This window comes from Hevea brasiliensis, chromosome 16, assembly GCF_030052815.1.
Source record: "Hevea brasiliensis isolate MT/VB/25A 57/8 chromosome 16, ASM3005281v1, whole genome shotgun sequence".
Classification (NCBI taxonomy): Eukaryota; Viridiplantae; Streptophyta; class Magnoliopsida; order Malpighiales; family Euphorbiaceae; genus Hevea; species Hevea brasiliensis.
The window spans coordinates 56,264,523-56,287,768 of NC_079508.1; the positions used below are offsets into that span (position 1 = coordinate 56,264,523).

General features: G+C 33.1%; 4 protein-coding genes and 3 pseudogenes across 6 annotated transcripts; 5 read left to right on the forward strand and 2 right to left on the reverse strand.

Annotated features, from left to right (window-relative positions):
* Positions 1-155: 155 nt before the first annotated feature.
* LOC110644295 (uncharacterized) lies at positions 156-2,992 on the forward strand. Of its 3 annotated transcripts, none has more exons than XR_009144705.1 (6): positions 156-913; positions 1,334-1,430; positions 1,644-1,807; positions 1,925-2,000; positions 2,100-2,378; positions 2,720-2,992. XR_009144705.1 is itself a non-coding variant. In XM_021796999.2 (6 exons), exons 1-5 carry the CDS (start codon positions 770-772, stop codon positions 2,114-2,116), a joined length of 498 nt encoding a protein of 165 aa, XP_021652691.2. In that variant the 5' UTR covers positions 156-769; the 3' UTR covers positions 2,117-2,162; positions 2,720-2,992. The 3 variants fall into 3 exon arrangements, 2 of the variants coding, with proteins under 2 accessions (XP_021652691.2, XP_021652699.2); XM_021796999.2 differs by having other exon boundaries at positions 2,100-2,162; XM_021797007.2 differs by lacking the exon at positions 2,720-2,992 and having other exon boundaries at positions 2,100-2,162; positions 2,241-2,338.
* On the reverse strand, positions 2,718-5,715 carry LOC110644265 (uncharacterized). The gene is made up of 2 exons (XM_021796963.2): positions 3,566-5,715; positions 2,718-3,422 (listed from the first exon to the last, which is right to left on the reverse strand). The coding sequence occupies exon 1, from the start codon at positions 5,264-5,266 to the stop codon at positions 3,815-3,817; it is 1,452 nt and encodes a 483-aa protein (XP_021652655.2). The 5' UTR covers positions 5,267-5,715; the 3' UTR covers positions 2,718-3,422; positions 3,566-3,814.
* A 278-nt stretch (positions 5,716-5,993) lies between these two features.
* On the reverse strand, positions 5,994-8,189 carry LOC110644285 (uncharacterized). The gene has a single exon (XM_021796987.2). It carries the CDS (start codon positions 6,726-6,728, stop codon positions 6,159-6,161), a length of 570 nt encoding a protein of 189 aa, XP_021652679.1. The 5' UTR covers positions 6,729-8,189; the 3' UTR covers positions 5,994-6,158.
* Positions 8,190-11,113: 2,924 nt separating this feature from the next.
* LOC110644247 (glutathione S-transferase U7) lies at positions 11,114-12,100 on the forward strand. Its single transcript, XM_021796944.2, has 2 exons — positions 11,114-11,464; positions 11,541-12,100. The coding sequence occupies exons 1-2, from the start codon at positions 11,153-11,155 to the stop codon at positions 11,901-11,903; spliced, it is 675 nt and encodes a 224-aa protein (XP_021652636.2). The 5' UTR covers positions 11,114-11,152; the 3' UTR covers positions 11,904-12,100.
* Positions 12,101-12,472: 372 nt separating this feature from the next.
* LOC110644257 (glutathione S-transferase U7-like) lies at positions 12,473-14,062 on the forward strand (annotated as a pseudogene).
* A 50-nt stretch (positions 14,063-14,112) lies between these two features.
* Positions 14,113-15,025, forward strand: LOC131174731 (probable glutathione S-transferase; annotated as a pseudogene).
* Positions 15,026-18,058: 3,033 nt separating this feature from the next.
* Positions 18,059-19,381, forward strand: LOC110644231 (glutathione S-transferase U7-like; annotated as a pseudogene).
* The last annotated feature ends 3,865 nt before the right edge of the window (positions 19,382-23,246 follow it).

The following is a 23,246-nucleotide window of genomic DNA, read 5'->3' on the forward strand; positions in this document are numbered from 1 at the left end:
ATTGAAACTGGAAAATATTTTTGAACCTTGCTCAAGTACAGATTGGCCTTGATTGATAATTGAAGGGAGTGTTGTCAACTAACCACATCCTAAAGAGATATTGAGTGGAAAAACAAACCTTATCTAGTTATCTTGTTGTGGGATCAACAAGACTGGAGTTTTCTCGAAGTCTCTCTCTCTCTCCCTTTCAAGGTCTTCAAGCTAATTAGTATCCAAGAAAATTATGGGTCTTTTGAGTTGGGAATTTTTCTTCTCTTCTTTTGTGACTCTACATAGCAATGGGAGGTTGCAATTATCCAGTATGTGACACACGTCACTCATTGGCATGTCCACTTAGGATGACATTTGGACCCCATGTGGCACTTATCCATTCATGTTTCTTGGGAAAAAGATGATCATGGTGGGTTATTAAATTTGAAGAGAGAAACAGAATGTTAATTGCTAGGAAAAACCATATCTCAGATAAAAGGAAAAGAAAAGATCTTATAAAATAGAATAAATAAAGATTGAGCCTTCTTTCTCTTCTTTCCTTTTCTTGTCGATGATGGCACATGGGCGGCACAGCCAGTGGCGTCTAGTGGAGGACTATATATTTATGCACATGCTCGATGTTTCTACGAGACAACTAATCTATTTTGTCTTCTTTCCTGCTTTTTTCCCTGCAAATGGTATCTGTTTTTATCAGCTGTAAGTGTTTTTGTGGAAACTGAATTGGTTAGGCAGCCAGAGATATAGCTAGTTTTGTTAACAAGGTGTAGATAAGATTATAATGGACTGTAGGAAGAATGGGTCTTCTTCTTCTTCTTCTTCTTCTTCTTCTTCTTCATTCACAGCTGATCTTTTTGGCACCAAGGAGCCACCACCTTCTACTTCAACTGGGATTTTTGCTTCCATCTTTCCACCACCATCCACGGTATGATCTTACACTACTTTAGATACAAATGTTGATGTTTGTATGGGACTTTATGGATGCTTTAAAGTTGATATATGCTATTCTATTACTAGGATTTTACTCAATAACTCAGTAAAGAATTTGAGAAAATGGGGAGGGAAGAGAAGGTATATAATGGTCTAATTTGGAAGTCCATTTTGAAATGCATGTTATGATTTTATGGTTTTTAATGTTACCTTCAGGGCATTTTCTGCTATAAAAATACAATTTTTTGAACTGAACAGGAAAAGTTCAAGCTATTGATAGGATCTGCTTAATTTAGGAAACCAATAATAGGCCTAAAATAGGTCCATTTTGTAGATTTTATTAATTACTTTGCTCTGTAAATTAACATTACTAAATTTCTGAGTCAGTATCTGAACTTTGTTTTTGGTTGTTCAGGTTTTAGGGAGGAAATCCTCAAGCTCTGAGGTGATAGGATCTTGGCAAAAGCAGCCCCTTGAAAATCAAGGGTGGAACACCAAACAAGTAGCTCCAGGTTTGTCTTAGTAGGCTTGTTCTACATTATCTATATTCCTATCTTTCCTATGAGTCGATCATGTTCATTGAAAACTAATTTACCTATATTCTCCTTGAACTGATCATTCCTTATTTCTTGTGAAATGCCAAATATTTCTCAAATATTGAGCATAGAGAATAAGCTTGGAGCAAATTGCCTCGTATGTTGTTAATTTTTTTATTAACAATACAGCTGTGACTAGCGAGGCAGCAAGCTATAACATGCCTGACGAGAACAAGAATTCTATTTTTATGGAAGAAAGAGCAGAACCATGTCATCTAAGTTCATCACTTTACTATGGTGGGCAAGACAACTATTCTCAGCCCCCAAGTAGCCATTCTGGATCATATCCCATGGTGAGTCTTCTTTAGTAACTGACTAATTCAAATACTATACTGAGATATTGTCAGCATATAGAACTACTGAAATTATGCATCAAGTAAATGACCTGATGTACTTTGTGAATCAATTAGTTCAAGAAAGATGGGGGAGAAGATGATCCTAACGGCAACAATTCAAACGGTGCTTCTAGAGGAAATTGGTGGCAAGGTAACAACTAACATGTTTTCTGAGGCTACAAGTAGATACTTAAGCTCCTGCTCTAGACTATAACATTAACTCCAATATTCTGAATGTGCTTTTCTGCAGGTTCACTTTATTATTAGGACCTTGCCTTCCCTTGTCATATGAATTCTTAATCTATTTTTTAAGGTAAACACATAATCTTTTTAAGACAAGATAGATGAGTCTTTTTCATTCTGTATAAATTCAATTGCTTTAATTTTTCAGCTGATCAGCAGGAATATAACAACATGTGTTCAATCTCCTCCCCCATCTTAATCACACCCAACCAAAAACCAGGAAAAAAAGGAGAGATAATAGGAGAAGGGAGAGGAGGGACACTGATACAACCTAAACAAATTGAAGGTACTCAAATTTCATATAGAAGCAGAAAAATTTTTCTTGGCATATCCTGGTAACACAAGAAAATACTTATCATATTATCTATTTTAGTGCCTAGAAGTGAGTTTTACTTTCAGTTTCGTCTTTTGGCCTACCTGTAGGAAGAGTGCAGTGGGTAGAATTACGCTAGCCCTTGGTGAAACCGTTTTCAACAGTGAAAAAAGAAAATTTGAGTAAAGACATACAAGCATGAAAGCAATTGTGCTCACCAAAATCAGTCAACTTAGAAATAAACAACAAAAAATTCTTCTTTATCCTTTTTTTTTTTTATCCGTTCCTTTCTTTTTTTCCCCTTTTAATTACAGGAATTCATGAAGCCTAGGTGACAATAACGAAAATATGCAAAATAAAGAAGCAGCTGATGTTGTTAGATCCTTGAAATGCTTTCCCCAGTAAAGACATTCAAGTTCCATGATTTTGAAATGAGTGTGGCCTCAATGAAAGACAAGTTGAAGAAACTGTGCAACAGTAGTGAACTCTTTCTGCTCTTGGCCAATTTACCTGGGCCATTGAATATTGTTTTGATGCTCTTTTTATAAGCATGTAAGAAATATCAATATATAGATGATTTTTGAGCCTCTTCAGTTGTACATGTCAACATGGATGCTTGAAGGTTCATTCCCAAAATTTTGTGCATCTTTCCTATTATTTGCAGAAATATATGAAACTTAAAAAAAGGCTCATAATTTTTCTGAGGTACAGGTTTCAGCCTTCAATTGGCAAATCATTAGATATTGTTCTAGGGTGGTAAATTTTATAGCACAGGCAGAAAGCAGTGAACCTGTTTCCACTTCTAAATACACCAATCATATTGTCTAGCAAAACCATACAGTTCCATACATAAATGTCACGTTTCTTTCAGGATTTCATAACTGTAAATCAAAATTCATCTCTCTAGCTTTGTCTGCTAATCCAACTACAAAAGTAGCCGCCAAAAATAAGTACCTTGTTTAAGGCTATCAGAATTTAAACTTCCTCCCAGCTTGAGGTAAATTGTAGCCTGTGAATCTACAAGTTCAAAAATAGAAAACTAAGAGATTAAAATGCAAGATTCAGGTATCCACAAAAAATTATAAATTAAATTTCCTTCTCATTAGCGTAATGGGCAATAAATAAGTGTTTAACGCTTAAGAATGGTCACAGCTACTTACTGGATTCAGATCTATCATGTCTATATGGTAACACTACAATAAGATATCTTGGTTCCTGTCCTGTTTTCTTCTTAAAGGTCTCGCTTCAACTGGTTCCTCCACAGCTTCAACCCAACTACTTAATTGTAATGACAGGAGCATTTGAACTGAAATTACAAAATTCCTTACAACAGTCACTGCTGGCTCTCACAATCTCTCATAATTGACCTCAAAGAGGCAATGGTACTGCTATTTTAATTGGACTGGAGGTTAGAATTGACAATAATCTTCCATTCTGTTCTCATCATTTGATATGCAAAGGAAAAGCCTTTCATAAGCAGCTGCCATTTTGGTAGCAGTGAACAACTGCAACCCTTTCTGCCTAGCAGCCTGGCCTTTCTTTTCTAGAACTCCTCTGCCATCTTCCCAAACTCTATAGAGAGCATTCTTCAATGAAAGTACTGTTGGTGAAAAGATATAACCTGTTTCTTTTCCAACAATCACAGATCCTGTGATGCTGGCTACCCTTGTGGCCATAACAGGCTTACCAGATAGCATTGCTTCTAGTAAAGTATGATCCAATCCTTGAGCTCGAATTGTTGGGTTGACAAAAATGTCTATTGCATTGTACAACCTTGCCAGTTGAGCTTGTTCTAATGGCCCCAGAACAAGTGCATTTGCCCCAAGATCCCTGTATCTAGGACCCCAAGGACCATCTCCAGCAACCAAAACAACAGTGTTCTCACGAAATGTATCATTCTCCTTGAGCATCTGCTTCAGCGCCTCAAACATTAAGGGATGCCCTTTATCTTTCACCAACCTCCCTGCCATGCCCAAAACCAACAATCTACTCTCCGTGACACCAAATTTCTGCTTAAATTCTTTGCCTTTAGCAGCATCCGGCTTGAAAACCTCCTCATCCACGCCATTGAGAATAATATGAACTCGTTCTTCTGGGATCATATATATCCTTTTCAGGACATCTCCAGCATGATCACTAGTGGCAACATGGTGAGCATAATCAGGGAAAAATCTGACCTCTTCAACAACTTTGTTAACTCTTTCAGTCAATGCATATGCTTGTGGTTCTTCAGGATTCCGTAAAAGTTCTTGAATGATGTCAGTATGAATGGTTTCATATGCAATCCCATGCCAAGTAACAGCTAAGTTGGTCAGGTTCTGTGATCGAGCATGCCAGAGCCCCACACTTTCAGTGTGGACTACATCAAAAGGTTTCTTGGTTGAGTTTTGAGTATGAAATAGCTTCCAGACCAAAGCTTGGTCCAGATAACCCGCGGCTGTTGGTTTTGAAAGGTGAAAATATAAATTGCTCAGTGGGTACCTTGGGAAGGTGGAGTTGAGGGGAGAAGTGGTGAAAACATGTAGCTCATGCCCTCTTTTGGCAAGTGCAAGATGAAGGGTCAAAGCATGCCGTTCAAGCCCTCCAGCATGAGATCTATCAGGCCATTTCTTCACAAAGAGCGCAATTTTAAGGTGTTTTGGGGGTGGTTTTGAGGGAAAGGAAAGATGATTCCATGCAGAAGGGAAAGAAAGAAGATTAATGGGTTGATATTGCTTTTGCAATATCATTTGGCTTTTGGAATAGCATGGAACAGAGCATTGAAACCAATAGAGAACTGAAACGAATGAAAATGCAGACAGGAGCACAGTGACTAAGCAGAAACAACGAATACTGAAGATAACAATCTGATCTTTAGCCATGAAATGCCAAATTATGATATGAGATCCTTCTAACAAGCTTTTCCTCGGCAAACATAAATCAAGTTAACATGTAAAATATAGATTGAAAACATGAAAGCAATAATTAGATTGGAACTGATACAAAAATCAATTTGAATCTAGTAAGGAACCTAAGAAGAAGCATACTTTGAGTGCCAAAAGGGCATTCAGTTTGTGTGCTTGAATTAGAAGGCACCTGCACATGGTTCTCTCTCTTACTAGCAGTAGAGGTGAAGCAAATACTCAACGATCCACTTTAGGTTTTTTTTTTTTTTTTTTTTTTTTAAATGAACTTTAAAATAGCAAAAAAAATGTGGTTAAGCGATCGTATAATTCATTGACTTTATAGAATAAATTAGCCTGCTTTGATATCTACACCTCCTATTATATATATCAATAAAACAAAATTTTAGCCATTGTCTCTGCCAACTCCCTTGGTCATGGCAAATATTATGAAAGACGCAAAAGCAACCATTCCCAATACAACCCACAATTTTATACTGCAAATTGCACCAAATGATGCACCTAAACCAGTAGATCACATCTAAACAGTCAAGAACGTGCAACTCAGATGCTTGTAGTTATTGAATTCTCAGGCTAAAACGAAACAGTTTTAGCATTAAAAACATATCGCAAAATCAGCTATTGCCCACATAAAAATAATTGCAAATATTTTCTTTTCTTTTGACTCATCTAGGTAAAGGTAATATTTATCAGATAAAACAACACTTTGAATCGTGAATATATTATTTTTCACTCGACTTTTATTCACTTCATTTTTCAAAGGCCCAATATATGTGGCATTTCACACATTTAAAATAAGCATTAAGTATTAATCTTTTTATTAATCCTACGAACATCATTCAAAAAAAACCTAGCGAGTAAAGGCATAAAGCATGAGAAAAACATAGATTAGTAAGGCTAAAGGAACCAATATCACCAAAGGACCAATAGCAGCAAAAGTGTACAAACTGCCACAAGCCAAAGTCCCCAACTTTATCTGCACCAAGTGCACCAAAGCCATCATCAAGAACCCACATCCGAAAACAGACCCAAACCCAGAAATCAAAGTCCCCACCCTTAAAGCCACCAAGTTAACCTGCACCAGGGAAGCACTTCCCACCTCGTCAACACTAACAATATTATTGTCGTCTTTATCTGCAATCTTGATAGCCTGCTTGAGAGCTAAAGCAATGAGACTAGAGAAGAGGAAAGAGCTGAAGGAGTAAACATGGAAGGCGATGAGATCCTCCGCAATGGCGGAGCTAGCAGCGCAGGAAGGATCGGTAACGAGGGAGATAGAGGGGTCAGGAGCAGGGTACCAAGCGAGACCAAGAAAAAGCGCTAAAGTGAACAAAGAGTTCACATTAACGATTCCATCTAAGGCCATAATGTGGATTTTGGTGGTTAGTATTAGAGTGGTGCTCGACAACTGTGGACGCATGGTGGCTACGGTGGTGGACGAAACAGAGAAAACAGGGGAAAAAGAGAGGACACAGAAAGCATGTTTGCAATATTCAAGAATTATGGGTAGTTTCGGCTGGCAAAGAAACAATGGCGTACAGCAGGTAATGGTGACGTTAGGAAGTTTGGGATCAGATTGTGGCGTGTCTTTCCCGGCAAGGGAATCGCTGCACAGCCAAAAATGTGAATTACTTTGTTAACAAGTAAAACAAGTAAAGGCAAAAATTGCAACTTTGTAGAGGATTGAAAAAAGATTCACCACCAAAGGCATAATTAATGAACACCGTTAGAATTTTTATTTATTCAATTTTTTTGGTTAAGTGTTTTTAATAATAATAATCAATTAGAAAATTTTAATCTCCTTTTTCTTATTGTAATGTAATGGTAAAATGATTTTTTTTCATAATTTTTATTTTTTATGTATACAATTTAAATTTATATTAAAATGGAAAGATTAATAGAAAAGGCAAATAATTTTTTAGTTTTACATTTGAAAAAGAAGCAGATGTCATCTTTATACTACTGATTAACGGCCAGCAGCACATGGTTGTGGAACAGTGGGACCAGAACATCACTGTAGAGGAGGTGCATTTTGGCACCAAACCCTTACCGATACAAGCATATGGTTTAGCTCCAAACCAAATCAACCAACAGAATGCAGAACTTTTTCGAGGGGTTAGTTCAGGTTGATTTAACAACAACTGGAACCTTTCGTTGGAATGGCAAGGCTTCCTACGTTTGAAAGTGAATGTGCCTTACCAGCCGGATTCCACAGAAATAAAGCTCTGGGGTTAATTGCATGTCTCATGGCCATGATGGAACGTTAGAAAATCATCAGATGAAGAACATGGATGTTGAAAGAGCTGCGTCTAATATCTTATATATATGCATGAAAGGTGAAAATCAATTTAAGTACAGGAGAGAATTTCTACAGCCAGAAGATCTGGCATGAGTATGACAAATGAAATGCTAAACTTCTGCTACTGAATCTAAATTAAAGTGCAAAAATTGATCCTCGAGGCTCCTGATTCAGTATTGATGATTGAGTTCTTGTCTCGAATTATCTGCAGTCTAAGGCCAGGACAGATCGATACAAAACTTAGACTCCTGCACATCTTCAGCTAAGATCTCTGACTCGTATTTCTTGGTGTCATTCGCCAGCAATGGCTTTTTGGAATGAGAAGAAGAAATGGCACCAGCACAAGAAGAGGCAAGAGAAGAAGAAGATGGCAGCATTGCCGCTGTTGAAAATGCAAGATTTGGGTTCTTGGGTCGAACAAGAGCTGACAACAAAAGAATAAGAGAAGCCATAGAAGAAATGCAAGATTGAAGAATTTTGGAATGATGAAATGAAATGGTGAAGAGCATTTTATAATGTTAATACATAGGGATTATCGAAGAAATTAAAAAAAAATTAAAAAAGAAAAACAAGGGGCGGCAACAGGCAAATTCAATTCCAACGGTTGGGATGCAGATTGTTTTCTGGTGTTTTTGCGGCATGTTGATAAAGAAGATTCAACATACAGTCCCAACCAAAAGCCGTGGGCCTCCATCTGGGTGGTCGGTGGCAGCACCTGGTTTTGTTGCCCTGTCATCAATTGCGAGGCCATCGTTATAGGCTATAGGCCTCGATGCTTGGGCTATGATAGAAAAGGGCCTGTTGGTTGTTTACAACCAGCCCATGTTTTATAATGCATAGAATAATTTTGAGAGTATTTAATTCACTTGTTGCTTGCTTGCAGCCTGTAATTGATAGATAACTAAATAAATGAATTTAAATATGTGATAAATTTTAAAAAATAAAGCTAATACTGATGATAGTTGATATGATATTCATTAGCTGTAGTTTATATCAGTTCTATTTTTAGAGTTAATTTGATTTTATTTTTTATTTTAATCATATTATTTTTTTTATTTAACTCAAAAATTAATATTATTAACATTTTATATTTTTCATTTATAATTTTAACATTTTAATTAACACATTTCATATTTATTAAAATATTTTTTATTAATAACATAAAATATAAAATATTTATTTATATATAAAAACTTAAAATTTAATTATAAGTTTTTTCTTTATCAATAATAATAATTACTTAATTATTTTATCTATACTTTTAAAATTATAAAATTATTTTTTTATTTTAATAATAAAATAAATAATATAATATAATAAATTAATAATTATATTTTTATTTTAATAATATAATAAATGATATAATATATTAATTTGATAATTATATATTTAATTTAATAATAAAATAAATAATATAATATAATAAATTTATATTTATTTTAATAATAAAATAAATTTTATATATATGCCTTTATCAGTCATTTTATATATCAACAACAACAGTTAAACATAATTTTATCAAACACTTAATATAAATCAACTATTATTAGTTATCAACTATCGACTATCAGTGACAGTTATTAGATGTATTCAACAGTTAAACCAAACATGACATTTATAGTGAACCAATAGAATAACATTAAACATGAAATAATAAGCAAATAATTAATTAACAGGTAAAAAATTTTATTTACTCATTTTTTTTAGAAAACAAAAATCTACTAATTAATTAAATTTGTATAAAACTCAATATTATATAGTTATTATTTTATGAGATTCATTTTAAATTTTTTTAAAAAGAGTGGAGGCGTAAAGCAGTGCCTATCAAAGTGGTTGATATTCTTTCAGCCATTTGATTAAATTAAATTAGACACGCCTATAAATTTATCATTCTTTATGGATTATTCCACATAAAATAGAGGGGATAATAAGTAACTTATAGCACAGTCGATTCCCCTTGCCGATTATTATTGTACAATATTCTGTTGAAACTGGCCTATCTTAAGTCGTAAACCATGACGAAGACAGTGGATTTTGTGTAAGTTGTGACATAAAAACTACTCCATTACGTATAAAAAAATGTCAACAAACAATTAACAAATAAGAAAATTTCATTTCCAAGGGTAGACTTGCCGATGGCTTCAACAATTTTACTTGATTTTAAGTTTTATTAATTAATTTATCAATTTTACTTAAAATTTTTTAATCTATGACAAGACAATTATATTTAGTGATAAGGATAATGAATGTGTTGGGAGACTTGTATTTATGTTAAGCTAGCACTAAATTAATTAATATGCTAAAGTTACTAGATAAATTGAATAAAAGTTTTAGGATTTGATAGAAGCCTATTCTAATTATTAGATACGTCAGAGTATTAAAAAATAGTGTTCTCTTTCTCACAGAAAAATGAGTCATTTTTATAATATAAATAGTAGATCTCATGTAATTATGAGAAATAATATATGTGTACTGAATGCACCTAATAATTTCTCTTTACGGTGTGACCCATTTGAAATGTTGTAGTTCTATATATTCATTGGAGAAAAAAATTGTATGGATATTTTTCTTTATTTCTTTATTTTTTACTTTTTCTAAATCAGCTTTCACACGTTAAGATTAAGTTTTCTTTTCGATGATCTTATGGGTACATTCTTTACAATAGCTAAATGCATTCAAGATAAATAATTTTGAAATGTTTCCAACAAAGTTGAAAAAAAAAAAGAGAATTATCATTTTTATTAACTGGACTAATTTAGTTGGGTTATGAAAAATTCTTTTTATTGCTTTAATTCTAATTTAGATTTAACTAAGTCTTTATAGCACTAGATATATAGTAGATACTATTTGACTATTATTAAACCAAAATTTAACTTATTGATTAAGATGTTAGAGACAATTATTACATAAAATTTAATTGCAAATAAATATAATAGTTGAAATTTAACTTGCCTAGAAATTTGACTTTTATGCCAATTCAAAGTCAACTGCCAAAATGCAAGCATATGCTTTGCTCCATAATTTTTTTTTATTTTATTTTAAGAAAAGTTAAATAATAATTAGCGATAATTCTTTCATTTGATAGTTAAAGAGATTTGAATTCGGGATCTTCTCACACTCTACATAATTAGCGACTTTGTTTGATAATTATGATTAAAATTTTAAACTATTGATTTCTGAAAAGAATATTTGAGATTTATGAAATATTTATTCTTAAAAAAATGAAATGAAGCCTTATTCCTAAAATATATAGCAACTCACTGACTCAGGAAAGCACTGTCCAATTGCAACGTCTCTACTTGGATTAGTTAAATGATGATGAATGCTCAAACCTCCAACAAAAACACATTTGGTAAAAATCTATGCACATCAATGCGGTCATCAATGACATTGCAGAAAATATTCTTTGAATAATTCTAGATACTTGGAACTATATGATAAGATCACAACTGCTTTCCAGGCTTGCTCATCAAGAAATTCTCTCTCTATATAAAGAAAAGCCCAGCACATTCATTCATAAACCATAAACGAGAACACCATCCCAAATGGCAGAAGAAGTGAAGCTGATTGGTTGCTGGGCTAGTCCTTTCACTCGCAGAATAGAGCTAGCACTGAAACTAAAAGGGATCAAGTATGAATACATAGAGGAAGACCTCTCCAATAAGAGTCCTTTGCTCCTTCACTATAACCCAGTTCATAAAAAAGTTCCTGTCCTCGTTCACAATGGAAAACCAATTGCAGAATCTCTTGTCATTCTTGAGTATATTGACGAGACCTGGACACACCACCCTTTCCTGCCTAAAGAACCTTATCACAGAGCCACAGCTCGTTTCTGGGCAAAATTCATAGATGAAAAGGTAAATTTAACTGTCTATTTTGTTTGCTTATTATGGTCATTGTAGTCTCACTAGAACTGATAATCTATGCATGCAGATCTTTCAAACAGTAATCAAGCTTCGTTCTGCGATAGCAGAGGAGAAGGAGCAGTTGCTTGAAGAATTTCATCACCACCTCAAGTTACTGGAGAACGAGCTGGAAATAAAGAAAAGGGAATTCTTTGGAGGATTGGCAATTGGGTACCTAGACATTGTGGCCTTTTTTGTAGGCCATTGGTTTGAAGTAAGCCAAGAAGTTCTGGAAATAGACCTGATCACTGAAGAGAAACATCCTCATTTGTCCAAATGGATAGCAAAGCTTCGAAAGAATGATGTGGTCCATGGATGCCTGCCTCCAAAAGAAAAACATATTGCTTTTATCAAAGCAAAAATTGAAGCTGTCAAGTTTACTTCCAAATAATTAGAACCTGCTTCGTGGTTTTATATATATTTCTGGTACTTTATGTAATTTTCAATAACTTTCTTTCTTTTGTTTTCTTTTTCCTGTTTTCTATGTCGTTATGCTATATCTTGTGCTATGTTTCCTTGTGCTGGTTGTCTTCTGTGTGATAAATAAAAGCTTTGGTTTGTTTAAATAGATAACAAAGTTTCCATGTATTATAATGTTTTATAACTCTAGGCTAGCAAATTGTGCATAACAACCCCTTATTTTTTGTAGTGTTTCTTGAAAATATAAGGAATCACAAGAAATTATTAATTAATGTACACAAGCTTATCAATTCACTATCTTGATTAATAAATGGACAAAATATTAAAAAAAGAACTTTTTAATTTAGATTATTTTTTAAGTAAGGTTTTATAATTTGAATAAATTATTATTTTACACTTAATTTCATTATAGCAAATAAAATTTAAATGCTTAGCCTGACTTAGGGGATAATTTTTAAATTTTAGAAAAAAATTTTAATGTTTCCCTAATTTTTCTTTATTTTAATGGTTACCCTTATGTAATCAGTACTCAAAATATAATAATGCCCTAACCCTTATAATTAAAATTAGCCCCGACTCAAAGTATTGTACCCGTCACAATATCCTCCACTTTACTTAGCCTCTAAATGTCTAATAATTATCGTAATATGAGCCACTTAAAATTAATACGTCCTGGCTTGCAAGAAGTCTTAAATTTGAATGCCATATTATTGTAATTTCACATGCCTATGGATAATTAGATGTTTTGAATGGATAATGTGGTCCTTTTGCGTGAACAACATATCCATACGGATGTGTGGCTGTTTTAGTAAATCAAACAGGACTACAGGAGAGAAGATGTAAAGGTCCCTGAGCTCGAAGCCTCGAATATACGGTGATTCTTATCTTGATTTAGCAGCTGATTTTTGTTCTTTGATATAGTGCTTATGGCAGAAGAAGTGAAGCTAATTGGCACATGGGCTAGTCCTTTTAGTCGCAGAATTGAATTAGCCCTGAAGCTGAAAGGAATCAAATATGAGTACATAGAAGAAGATCTCTCCAATAAGAGCCCTATGCTCCTCAAGTACAACCCAGTTCATTAGAAGATTCCTGTTCTGGTGCACAATGGAAGACCAATTGTAGAATCACTTGTTATTCTTGAATATATCGATAAGACCTGGAAAAATAATCCAATCTTGCCTAAAGGCCACTACGACAGAGCCATAGCTCGTTTCTGGGCCAACTTTGTAGATGAAAAAGTAAATTAATCAGTTCCTTGTATACCTGCAGATTTCACTCTTTCGATGCTAGCAGGAGAGTCTGTTTTATCAAGTGTTTGTCTAACATTGTTATTTGAGTCGTTATTTAGGAAACTAACAACTTAAATATATGAATTACAAGTTATTAACAATTTTCGAAAAGCTACTTCAGTTGTTTAGTATGGAGAATGTATGCAGATCTTGCGAACGGCTATCAAGATTGGTTCAGCCAAAGAGGAGGAGAAAGAGGAGATCATTGAAGAAGTCTGTCAGTTGCTGAAACTGCTGGAAAGCGAGCTAAAAGAACGGGAATTCTTTGGGGGCGAGACAATTGGGTTCCTAGACATAGTGGCGTTTATGACAGCCCACTGGTTTCAAGTCCCTCAGGAAGTTATGCAAATCCAATTTATTAGTGAAGAGAAATTGACAGTTCTATGCAAATGGATGGAAAAGCTCCAAAAAATACAAGTGGTCAATGACTGCCTGCCTCCAAGAGACAAACTTATAGCCTTCGTCAAAGCTCGCATTGAAGCTCCCAATTTTGCTTCCAAATAAAGTCGTATTTCATACATTCTTAGTCGCACAGTTGTCTGCGACGCACATACCCTATAGTTGACGAATATGTAGATAGATCTCTTGCAGCTCTGAGTTGTGTCATGCGAAGATTACGAATAAAAGCTTGGTTTGAAGTGTACATATATCTTGAAGAATCCGGCACAATCTTTGAGTTCATAGATGACATTGATTGCTGCTGCTGATACAACCAATGGATAGGTCTGGATATCAAAATTAAATTAATGACAACTTTGAATTCTAAGTAATTGGAGTGGAATTAAATAACATCTTTGATCCCAACTTCCTTATCAAGAAACTCCATATGCCTTGAGTATAAATTCAGAACACCCACCACATATTACTTCAATAATCGCAGCTTAACAACAAGGTGCAGAATCCAAAATGGCAGAACATAAAGAAGTGAAGCTAATTAGAATGTGGGCTAGTCCTTTTTGTTGCAGAATAGAACTAGCCCTGAAACTAAAAGGCATCCAGTATCAGCAAATAGAGGAAGACCTCTCCAACAAGAGTCCTCTGCTTCTCAAATACAACCCAGTGCATAAAAAAATTCCCGTGCTCGTGCACAATGGAAAACCAGTTGCAGAATCATTTATCATTCTTGAGTACATTGACGAGACCTAGCAAAACAATCCCATCTTGCCTAAGGATCCTTACAGCAGAGCCATAGCTCGTTTCTAGGCTAAATTCGTCGATGAAAAGTTAAATTTTTCATCACTTATATATATATATATATATATATCCTTTTTCTTTTTTTGCTTGTAATTGCATGTGTGTGTGTCCGTGTGTATATATATGATCATTTATCTGGTTTAATTCCTATTGACAATTGATGCAGATATGGCAAACGGGTTTCAAGGCTAATAGGGCCAAAGGGGAGGAGCAAGAGCAGCTCAATGAAGAATTATATCAAAACCTGAAGATAGTGGAGAACGAGCTAAAAGAGAAGGAATTATTTGGAGGCGAGAAGATTGGATACCTAGACATTTTGGCATTGGTTGTAGCCCATTGGTTTCAAGTAATGCGCAGAGAAGCGATGCAAGTGGAGTTCATCACTGAAAAGAAATTCCCAGTCTTACACAAATGGCTTGGAAAGCTCCTCGAAATAGATGCGGTGAAGGAATGCCTGCCTCCGAGAGACAAACATGTTGCTTTTATTAAAGCTTGCTTTGAAGCTACAAAATCTGCTCCCAAATAAAGTGAATGTTTTATCATTCTATATATAGTTTTTTTTTTCTTGCTAATATATATGCAAAATCTGCCTCGAAATAAAAAGTTTAAATAGTGCACAATTAGTAAGGTTTGAGAATTGTGCATGGCTGGTCAGATGCCAAAGCTACTGTTGTTATGTCATGTAAGTATGTTCAACCTTGCCGTAACTTCTTGATACAGAATCGTAATACATTGAGATCTTTTCTCTTCGATTCTACTTGTGCTGTATCTAGTGTTATTCACACTCTACAATAATTGGAATAAAACTATAAATTTGAACTTTTAAGTTGGTTTCTTTGCTTGGTATCTTATTAGACAAGATGGGATTATTTTGTTCAGTCTTGTCCGTATATTCAAAATTTATTAGAGATGTAAAATTATTCTTATTACTCTCATTTATAAGTTTTAATTTTTTTTATGTTGAGTGGTTTTTGGACATGATATTAGAGCTTATCATACCAAAAGTTTGGACTTTGTAAATTAAACCGATACTTATTCAAATTTTAAGTTCATTGTCTAAAAATATTTTAAAAACATAAAATTATTCTTGAGACTTGAATTTTTAAATTAAGTGGTTTCATCACATTCACCAATAATAACAAATTCATACGCCACTTATTAGAAAGATTTGGGCTTTCTAATTATAAGATCAATGCTTTCTTGATTTAATTTTTGCGCACTTGTTTTCAAACCCCTTTTGGATGTTAATTTCTTCATTTGTCATAGCCAAAACTAATTTTCATTAATCTCTTCAATTGAGAGTTTTGAATTTCAATCCGCTATTCATTAATATAATGGGAGTTTTTACGTTTATATAGTGACAACTATAAAAGCAAATTAACATTTTTCTAAAACCCACAATGCTAAAGTCAATAAATTAAGCTGCTTTTTCAACAAATGCTTGGATAATATTCTAAAAAAAATTGAAAAGCTTGGATTCAATCTCCATAATCCATTTGTTGAATTTTTAAGAGGAGAGAGAGAGAGAGAGAGAGAGAGAGAGATAGAGATGAGACTAAGGAAGAGGGATGATTATTTAATAGTATTTAAGTTATTTTCTTTTTTAATGGAGGTTAATCATTTTGAGAAATCAGTTATTGCGAATTACAAGCTTTTGATGATTATTAATTAAAATTTAGTATGTTATAAATTGAATTTTAAATTGAGAGTGTCCATTTTTACAACTCGATATATTGGAGCCACAACAATAAAAAAGAACAGACTAAAACTTCCTTAAATATTAATCATTTATTTATAAATAAAGTAAAAAGTTATCGCAATCTCATTTAAAATCATTGTTATATTTACGATTTATATTTTCTCTCATTCGTCAACTTAAAAAAAAAAAAGAAAAATTAAAAAAAATATTTTGTAACCCATTAAAAAATAAGAATTTTGTACCTTTATTCTTTGATAAATTAATAATTCTTCAAATTAATTATACATTTTTTATTTAAATTATTACCAATATCAATTATTTTTAAATAACTTATAAAATACAAAATGATTATTTTCATTAAAAAAAAAACTCATTGAGATATGCGTTATTTACTCATTATTTTATATATAATTATATTTTAATATTAATAAATGAATAAACAATTTCTAGACTAATTCTCTTTAAAAAATATTTTTTAGTAAAAAAACGATAATTTTATTAAATTTTAAATGTTTAAATAAATATAACAAGATTATCAATTACATGTTAGTTCAAAAAAAATTAACATTTTCATATTAATTTATTCATAAATATATACAAATTTAAAACTTTAGACACAACTTAATTGGCCATTATATATATATATATATACTTAAAAAATTTGAACATAAAAATGATATGGAAAAAAAAATACTTTTTAAGTACATAATTTTTTAAGAAAAAAAAATTAAATAAAAGAAAATGTTGTTATATGTTATTTTAAATTTCTCACGTGAAAATAGAAATAAGAGATAATAAAGGCTATTAATATACAGAATTATTTTAAATTGTGTTTAAATATTTTTTTATTTATTAAATATTTATATGAGGGTGTTTTATACTCTTTATGAATTATTTATTAAATTGATTGTGATGTTGATAAATTAGGCTGTGGAAATAAATATTTTTTTTAAATATTAAATATTACATTACCACTTAACCTATAAATTAAAAAATTTTCCCTTGTTCTCTGCTAATAGACGGAGTCGTCCTTAATGGCGGTCGAAGGAGAGGAGTTTCGGGACAACCCATTTAAGTCCTAGGGCTTTAGATTGGGCTTGGTTGAAATTTTGAAAGTAACTCACAATTATTGGGCTTGTGGGCCTTGTACTCATCAACTAATGCAATATTTCTATGCTCTTGTAAAAAAATTGCGTGTGTAAAAAATTAATGTACATCACTAGATTTAAATTGTTAAAATATTAACGAAATTTTGTTGCAGGTTAATTTTGATGCAGGCTAACAAAGGTTCTATAGTAGCTATTGGGAGAGACCAGCAGCAGAACCCAACAGCATAGACAGTAAAGATTATTTCTAATATCTGCTCTCGCTTGAATGTAGAAGCCCTTGCATGCCAGACGATATTTTGTTAGCAAAATACAAAGGCTATGGAAGAATTATCATTGAGAGAGACTGAACTGTACTTATCCAAGCACTTCAAGGAGGTCCCTGTCCACCAAGCATATAGGGTATTGTGAATGACAATTGTTTGTTGATTACTTCCTTTTCTTTGGTTTCTTTTTCTCATGTAAAAAGAAAATATAATATGGTTGCTCAAAGAATCACCTCTAATATGTTACATGTGTCTCCTTTAAATATAATCCCATGACTCAGTTTAATTATGTACTCTTCTCTATGCCCATTTAGAGGCCAATGAAATTCCATCTTTTGATACAATATATATATATATATTAACGAAATTTCATGGGTATTATTATAAAGAGACCGGACATACTTGAGAGTTTGCACTTTGTTTGGGGTAGTGTAGTCTTTTCGTTGGACACCGAACTTATCCGCTTGACTTGCTTTTTTTTTTGGGGGGCCGAAGTTATCCACTTGACTTGACTTCAACGTGTGGCTATTCTTTTGTGTAGAAGAAGGGAAAGCAACAGGAAAAGGTAAAGGAAAGAAGAAGAAACAGAGATTTTTGTGAATATAAGATTTTTTGTCTTTATTTTTGTAAGTTGATAACAGTTATTTATATACACATTAGGTTATGTATTTGGTGATTGAATGAATCAAATGTTAAACCCATGAAGAGAATTTCGGATATAATTTCAATCCCCTTATATTATTGTGATAATTTTTGGAGATTTTGTGTGTTTTCTTGGTAGCAAGTATTTTTCTGCTTCTTCTCCTTCAATTTAATCTGCTATTGTATATAACAAATACACAAAGTTTGTTTCAGCATCAAGTATATATTCTTAAGTGCAGAATCCTAAATGAATGAAGAAGTGAAGCTGCTAGGCACATAGGCTAGTCCTTCTAGTCACAGAGTAAAACTAGCCCTGAAGCTAAAAGGGATACAATATGAGCACATAGAACAAGATCTATCCAGCAAGAGCTCCTTGCTTCTTAGGTCTAATCCAGTTCATAAGAAAATTCCTGTGCTCTTACATAATGAAAAGTCCATTGCAGAATCGCTTGTCATTCTTGAATACATCGACGAGACCTGGCAAAGTAATCCTTTCTTGCCTAAAGAACCCCACAACCGAGCCGTAGCTCGTCTCTGGGCTACATTTGTGGACCAAAAGGTAAATTGAAAATAATAATAACCCCTTTTGCTTTCTTTTTAACTAGAAGAGTGAGTATTGGTGGAACAGTTCTAACTACGACTGATAATTGGTACAGATCTTCCAGACAGCTCTGAAGGCTAGTGCAGCCACAGGGGAGGAGAAAGAGCAGATCATGGAAGAAATTGGTGAACAGATGAAGCTGCTAGAGAAGGAGCTCAAAGAAAATGATTTCTTGGGAAGAGAAGGTATTGGATATCTAGACATTGTGGCATTTTCTATATTCTATTTCTTCCAAATACGTCAAGAAGTAATGCGAATAGAGTTGATCAGTGAAGAGAAATTTCCAGTTTTATGGAAATGGATGGGAAAGCTGAGTGAAATAGTTGGAGTCAAAGAATCCCTACCTCCAAGAGAAACATTTTGCTTACATTATAGTTCCCATAAAGACACGCGCTTCAAAATCTGCTAGCAAATGAAGAGCTTTTCTTTTTTTTTTTGGTTCAAAGGTGGCTGTGTATTGGGCAATTCTAATATTCTTCTGTCACCTGCTATTTGACAATGAGTCATTTACCACCTTTCTTTTGGAACATTAGGATAGTTAGCGAAAATTGTTATCAGCGTGAAAGTTTAATTAATACGCGTCCATAAATATACGAAATCACACAAATAATATTGAATAAGTAAAGTATCATGTTCATAGAATTGTTTTCAATTATAAGATGTATTTTAATTTTCCTAATATTTAGATCATCGATTTAATTTAAATGAAACAAATTAAAACAACTTAAGCTAAGATTAACTAAAATTAAACTAAATATTATTTCAATTGAAAATTAACTAACAAAATAAGCAAAGATAAGAGTTTAAAAATGTAATAACCTGAATTTTTTTAAAATATAAATTTTATAAATTTTAATAGTATTTAAATATTATTTTAATATTATATAACCAATTTACATTTTTATAATACTTTCATTTATATATGCTATTTTTATGTTATTTTACTTCTAAATATATTTTATGAATTATTTATTAGTTTGAATTTTAGTTTAAAAGATTAGTTTTAAAGATTTATATTAAATTGGATAATAAAGTATATTATTTCATTATTGTTAATTTTGGTTCCAAATCTAATTTAGTTGTTATTAATTTGATTGTTATTATAATTATTAGATTTGAAAAAGGGTTTGATTGAAGAGTTTTGGACTCAATTGAAAAGTTTTAAAAAGTATAAGGACCTAATGGAAATTAAAAGTAAAAAAACAAAAACCAACAAACCCAGCTGCTCTTTCTCTCCCTTCCATGTTCTCTCTTCTCTCCCTCTCGTCACTCACTTTCTCCCTCCATTTTATAGCTACTAGCGAACCTCCAGCCACCAACAGTAGCTGGCAAAGAAGTTCCACCACCCAGTGACGCCGGTAAGTCGTCAACTTGCCGGAGAGCAGCTCTAGCAATGGTGCTTCTCCTTTAACTCTGGTGCAGGGGGTGTTTTCCAGGCATGATTTTGGCTCCATCTAAAGTCTAATCGAGGTGTTTTTGGTGTTATTGGAAACCTTGTTTCATGAGCTTTCTTTTAGGACCAATTTCACATCATTTGGTGGCCGAATGAGTGAGATCAAGGGGAAAGAAATTTTGAGTTTTCGTGACTTTCTTGCAAATCGGTGGCCAGTTTGGACAATTGTACCCAGGGATCGTGGATCTACACTCCTCAAGTTTCGTTTTCACACCAATTACGTGTTAATCGGAGATCGAAGAGAAGATGCTCATTGGACGGCCTAAACTAAATCAGCGGATATCAGGTGACCAGAGCAGAGTTTGGACAAACTGTCAGCGGATTCATCACTAACAGCTCATGGGCATCCCAGATATGTACTCGGATTGACGATAACTCACATGCGCTTGGGACCGAGTTTCCAGTCTGATCTGAATGCTCGGTGGTCCATCCTAGAATATAGTCAATATTACAATCATTTCAGCATTTTCAGATGCTCCAGACGCATTTTAAGTGGCAGTTTTTGCAAAGGTAATCCTAAACTCAAGTTGTGTGATTTTTACCTAGTTCTAGACTAGCTAATTAATTTGTAAAATATTCTTGGTATGCTAAAAATAATTAAAATAAATTTTATAGACTTTAAGATGATGAGAAGGACCCCCAGGAATATTTTTGGAATTTTCAAAGGGTTTTTGATAATTAATTAAACTGTAAAGGAGTTAGGAACCCAAGCTGGAGTTTGGACTATTGGAGTTAGATTAGGTTCTTATAGGCCTCGGATGAGCATGTGATGTTATTGTGGGCCTGAGGCCCTGTGTGTTGCTTTTTGCTGAGTTTTCTTGCAATGGGTTAAGTTTAGTTATAGGGGAGACTTTGCTAAAATTTCAGCAATATTATAAGAATTATTCTTGCATCTGTAAATTAAATTAATTGGTTAATTTTGTCAGTATTTTGATAAAGATCAGTGTGTCTGTATAGGCGATCAGGCCAACCATCTTTCTTCTTCCAGCCAAACCAGCTACAGTCGAGTCGACTAGTCTATAAGTTAGATATTGATTTTTTTTTTTTAATTTCAATATTATTTATATATCTGACATGCTCATGCATTTTTTTATAAATATTTATTTATTTATGCATATAATTAGTTAAAATATATTAGGGGCATTTTTGTTGTTGCATATTTATTTATTGTTAATTACTTGTATTTACTGCCTTGAGGATAATTTAGAGATGTATGTGTGTGTTATGTATGGTATATAATGGATATGGATTGGACGGGTAGTCATTGCTTAAGCTAGTCTCGCTGAAACCCGGTCCTTACAAATATGGACAGACGGGGTGAGGTATGGCTTTAAATTGATCTCGCTAGCCCTCGCACTTAGATTTAAGCGAAAGTCCGATTTGAGTTGAGCTCGCTGGTAGGATTTTGATTGATAGAGCTGTATAGGGGATCAGCTTCCATATATATGCATTGATGTGGTACACTGGATGAGTGAGTAGTTCCAAAATATCTTATCATACGAATATTGAGTGAATTGTTTGTTATATGTGCATTTCATAGTAGATTTGTATAAGTTTTAAGTAGTTATAGAAATCGCATCTGTAATCAATATCTAACTCTCTGAGTCAAACACTTATTCCTATTAAAATTTTTTTTTTCCAGGATGCAGGAGGAGTAAATTTATTTTCGGGTCCAACCTATATTTTTCTCTGCAGGTTTTCGTGCTTCTTAGTTAGCAGTTTTTATTGTATTTATTTAATTATTTATGTATTGATTTAAATATTAGAACTCCACCATGACACTAATATATAAATATATTGTATTTATTAATGAATAGTGATGGTATTAAATTATTGTGCATATTGAGTATCAGGGTTAAACTGAGCTCCTCTAACGGAATATTTCTGATAGTTATCTATTAAGTTGGCCCAAATTAATTTATAATATTTTATCTTATTTTGTTCAGTATGTTGGGTCTTGATTATAGGTTTGGGAATAGTGAGACTTACTATGGGCCTCAGGGCCTTTATGCCGGCCCAACTCCTAGTGTCGGTCTGGCTCATGGAATCGGGTCGTGATAAAAAACAATTAAAAGTTGGCTAGAGATTTTAATTTCACTTGACCCATTATACAATTTTATTCAATTTTGTCATATAATCAAATTAACTATTCTAGCAAGAGCAATAATACAACAAATATCTAATAATCCTTTCCAAGCATTATTAAATCTTTCAATTAACCAAGATAACCCATATTTCCCAATAAGAATTATTTGATTAACCAAAGCATTAAAAACCGAAGTTAACAGAATACCCATAGTAATTAGCCTTAGTTTCTACTCTTAACTAAATAATTATGTTAATGGTTATTCTAACAAGAATCATAAAATGCTTCCTAGCCAAGTCATGAATCAAAAATCATTCAAGCATTATTTCAAATACCCAAAAGTATTAAAATAAAAAACAACCATTAATTGTTAAAATAGAGAAAATAGATCCGAATTAATAAATCACTTAGGTCAAACTATATCACAATCTCTAGCTAAAATATTTAGCCGCTCATATTAATAAAAACAAAATCAAACTCCATAAAATCCAAATCAAATATCATCAAACACAAATGGGGTTTCTATCTAAAGGAAAAGAAAAGAAAAGAAAAGAAAAACTCTATTATGGTTGATGGTGGAAATCTCCCTCCAAAAGCCAAAACTTCAAGAAATCCACTCCAAAAGCTAATTCTCTTCAAAAATGGATTCTAGAGAGTATTTTGGAGCTTTTTGAGGTTGAAGAATGGTGTATGAAGCTGTTAGAAACATCCCAAAAAATGGTTCCGATGTCTCTCTCTCTCTCCAAAATGTGTGTCAAGTTCATTATGGGAGGTAGACTACTCATTCCATGATTCACGCCCTAGGTGTGCATGAAGTTGCATTTCACTTCCTGAGTGTGAATCCTCATATGACCACAAATTAATGCATTTTCCTCATTTTTCTTCAAGTTGTCATAAGTCTCACTTCCCAAAATATGAATTGGCTCCTCTTTCACAACTCGGGCATGAAAATTTAACCTAAAAACTGCCAAATAACTC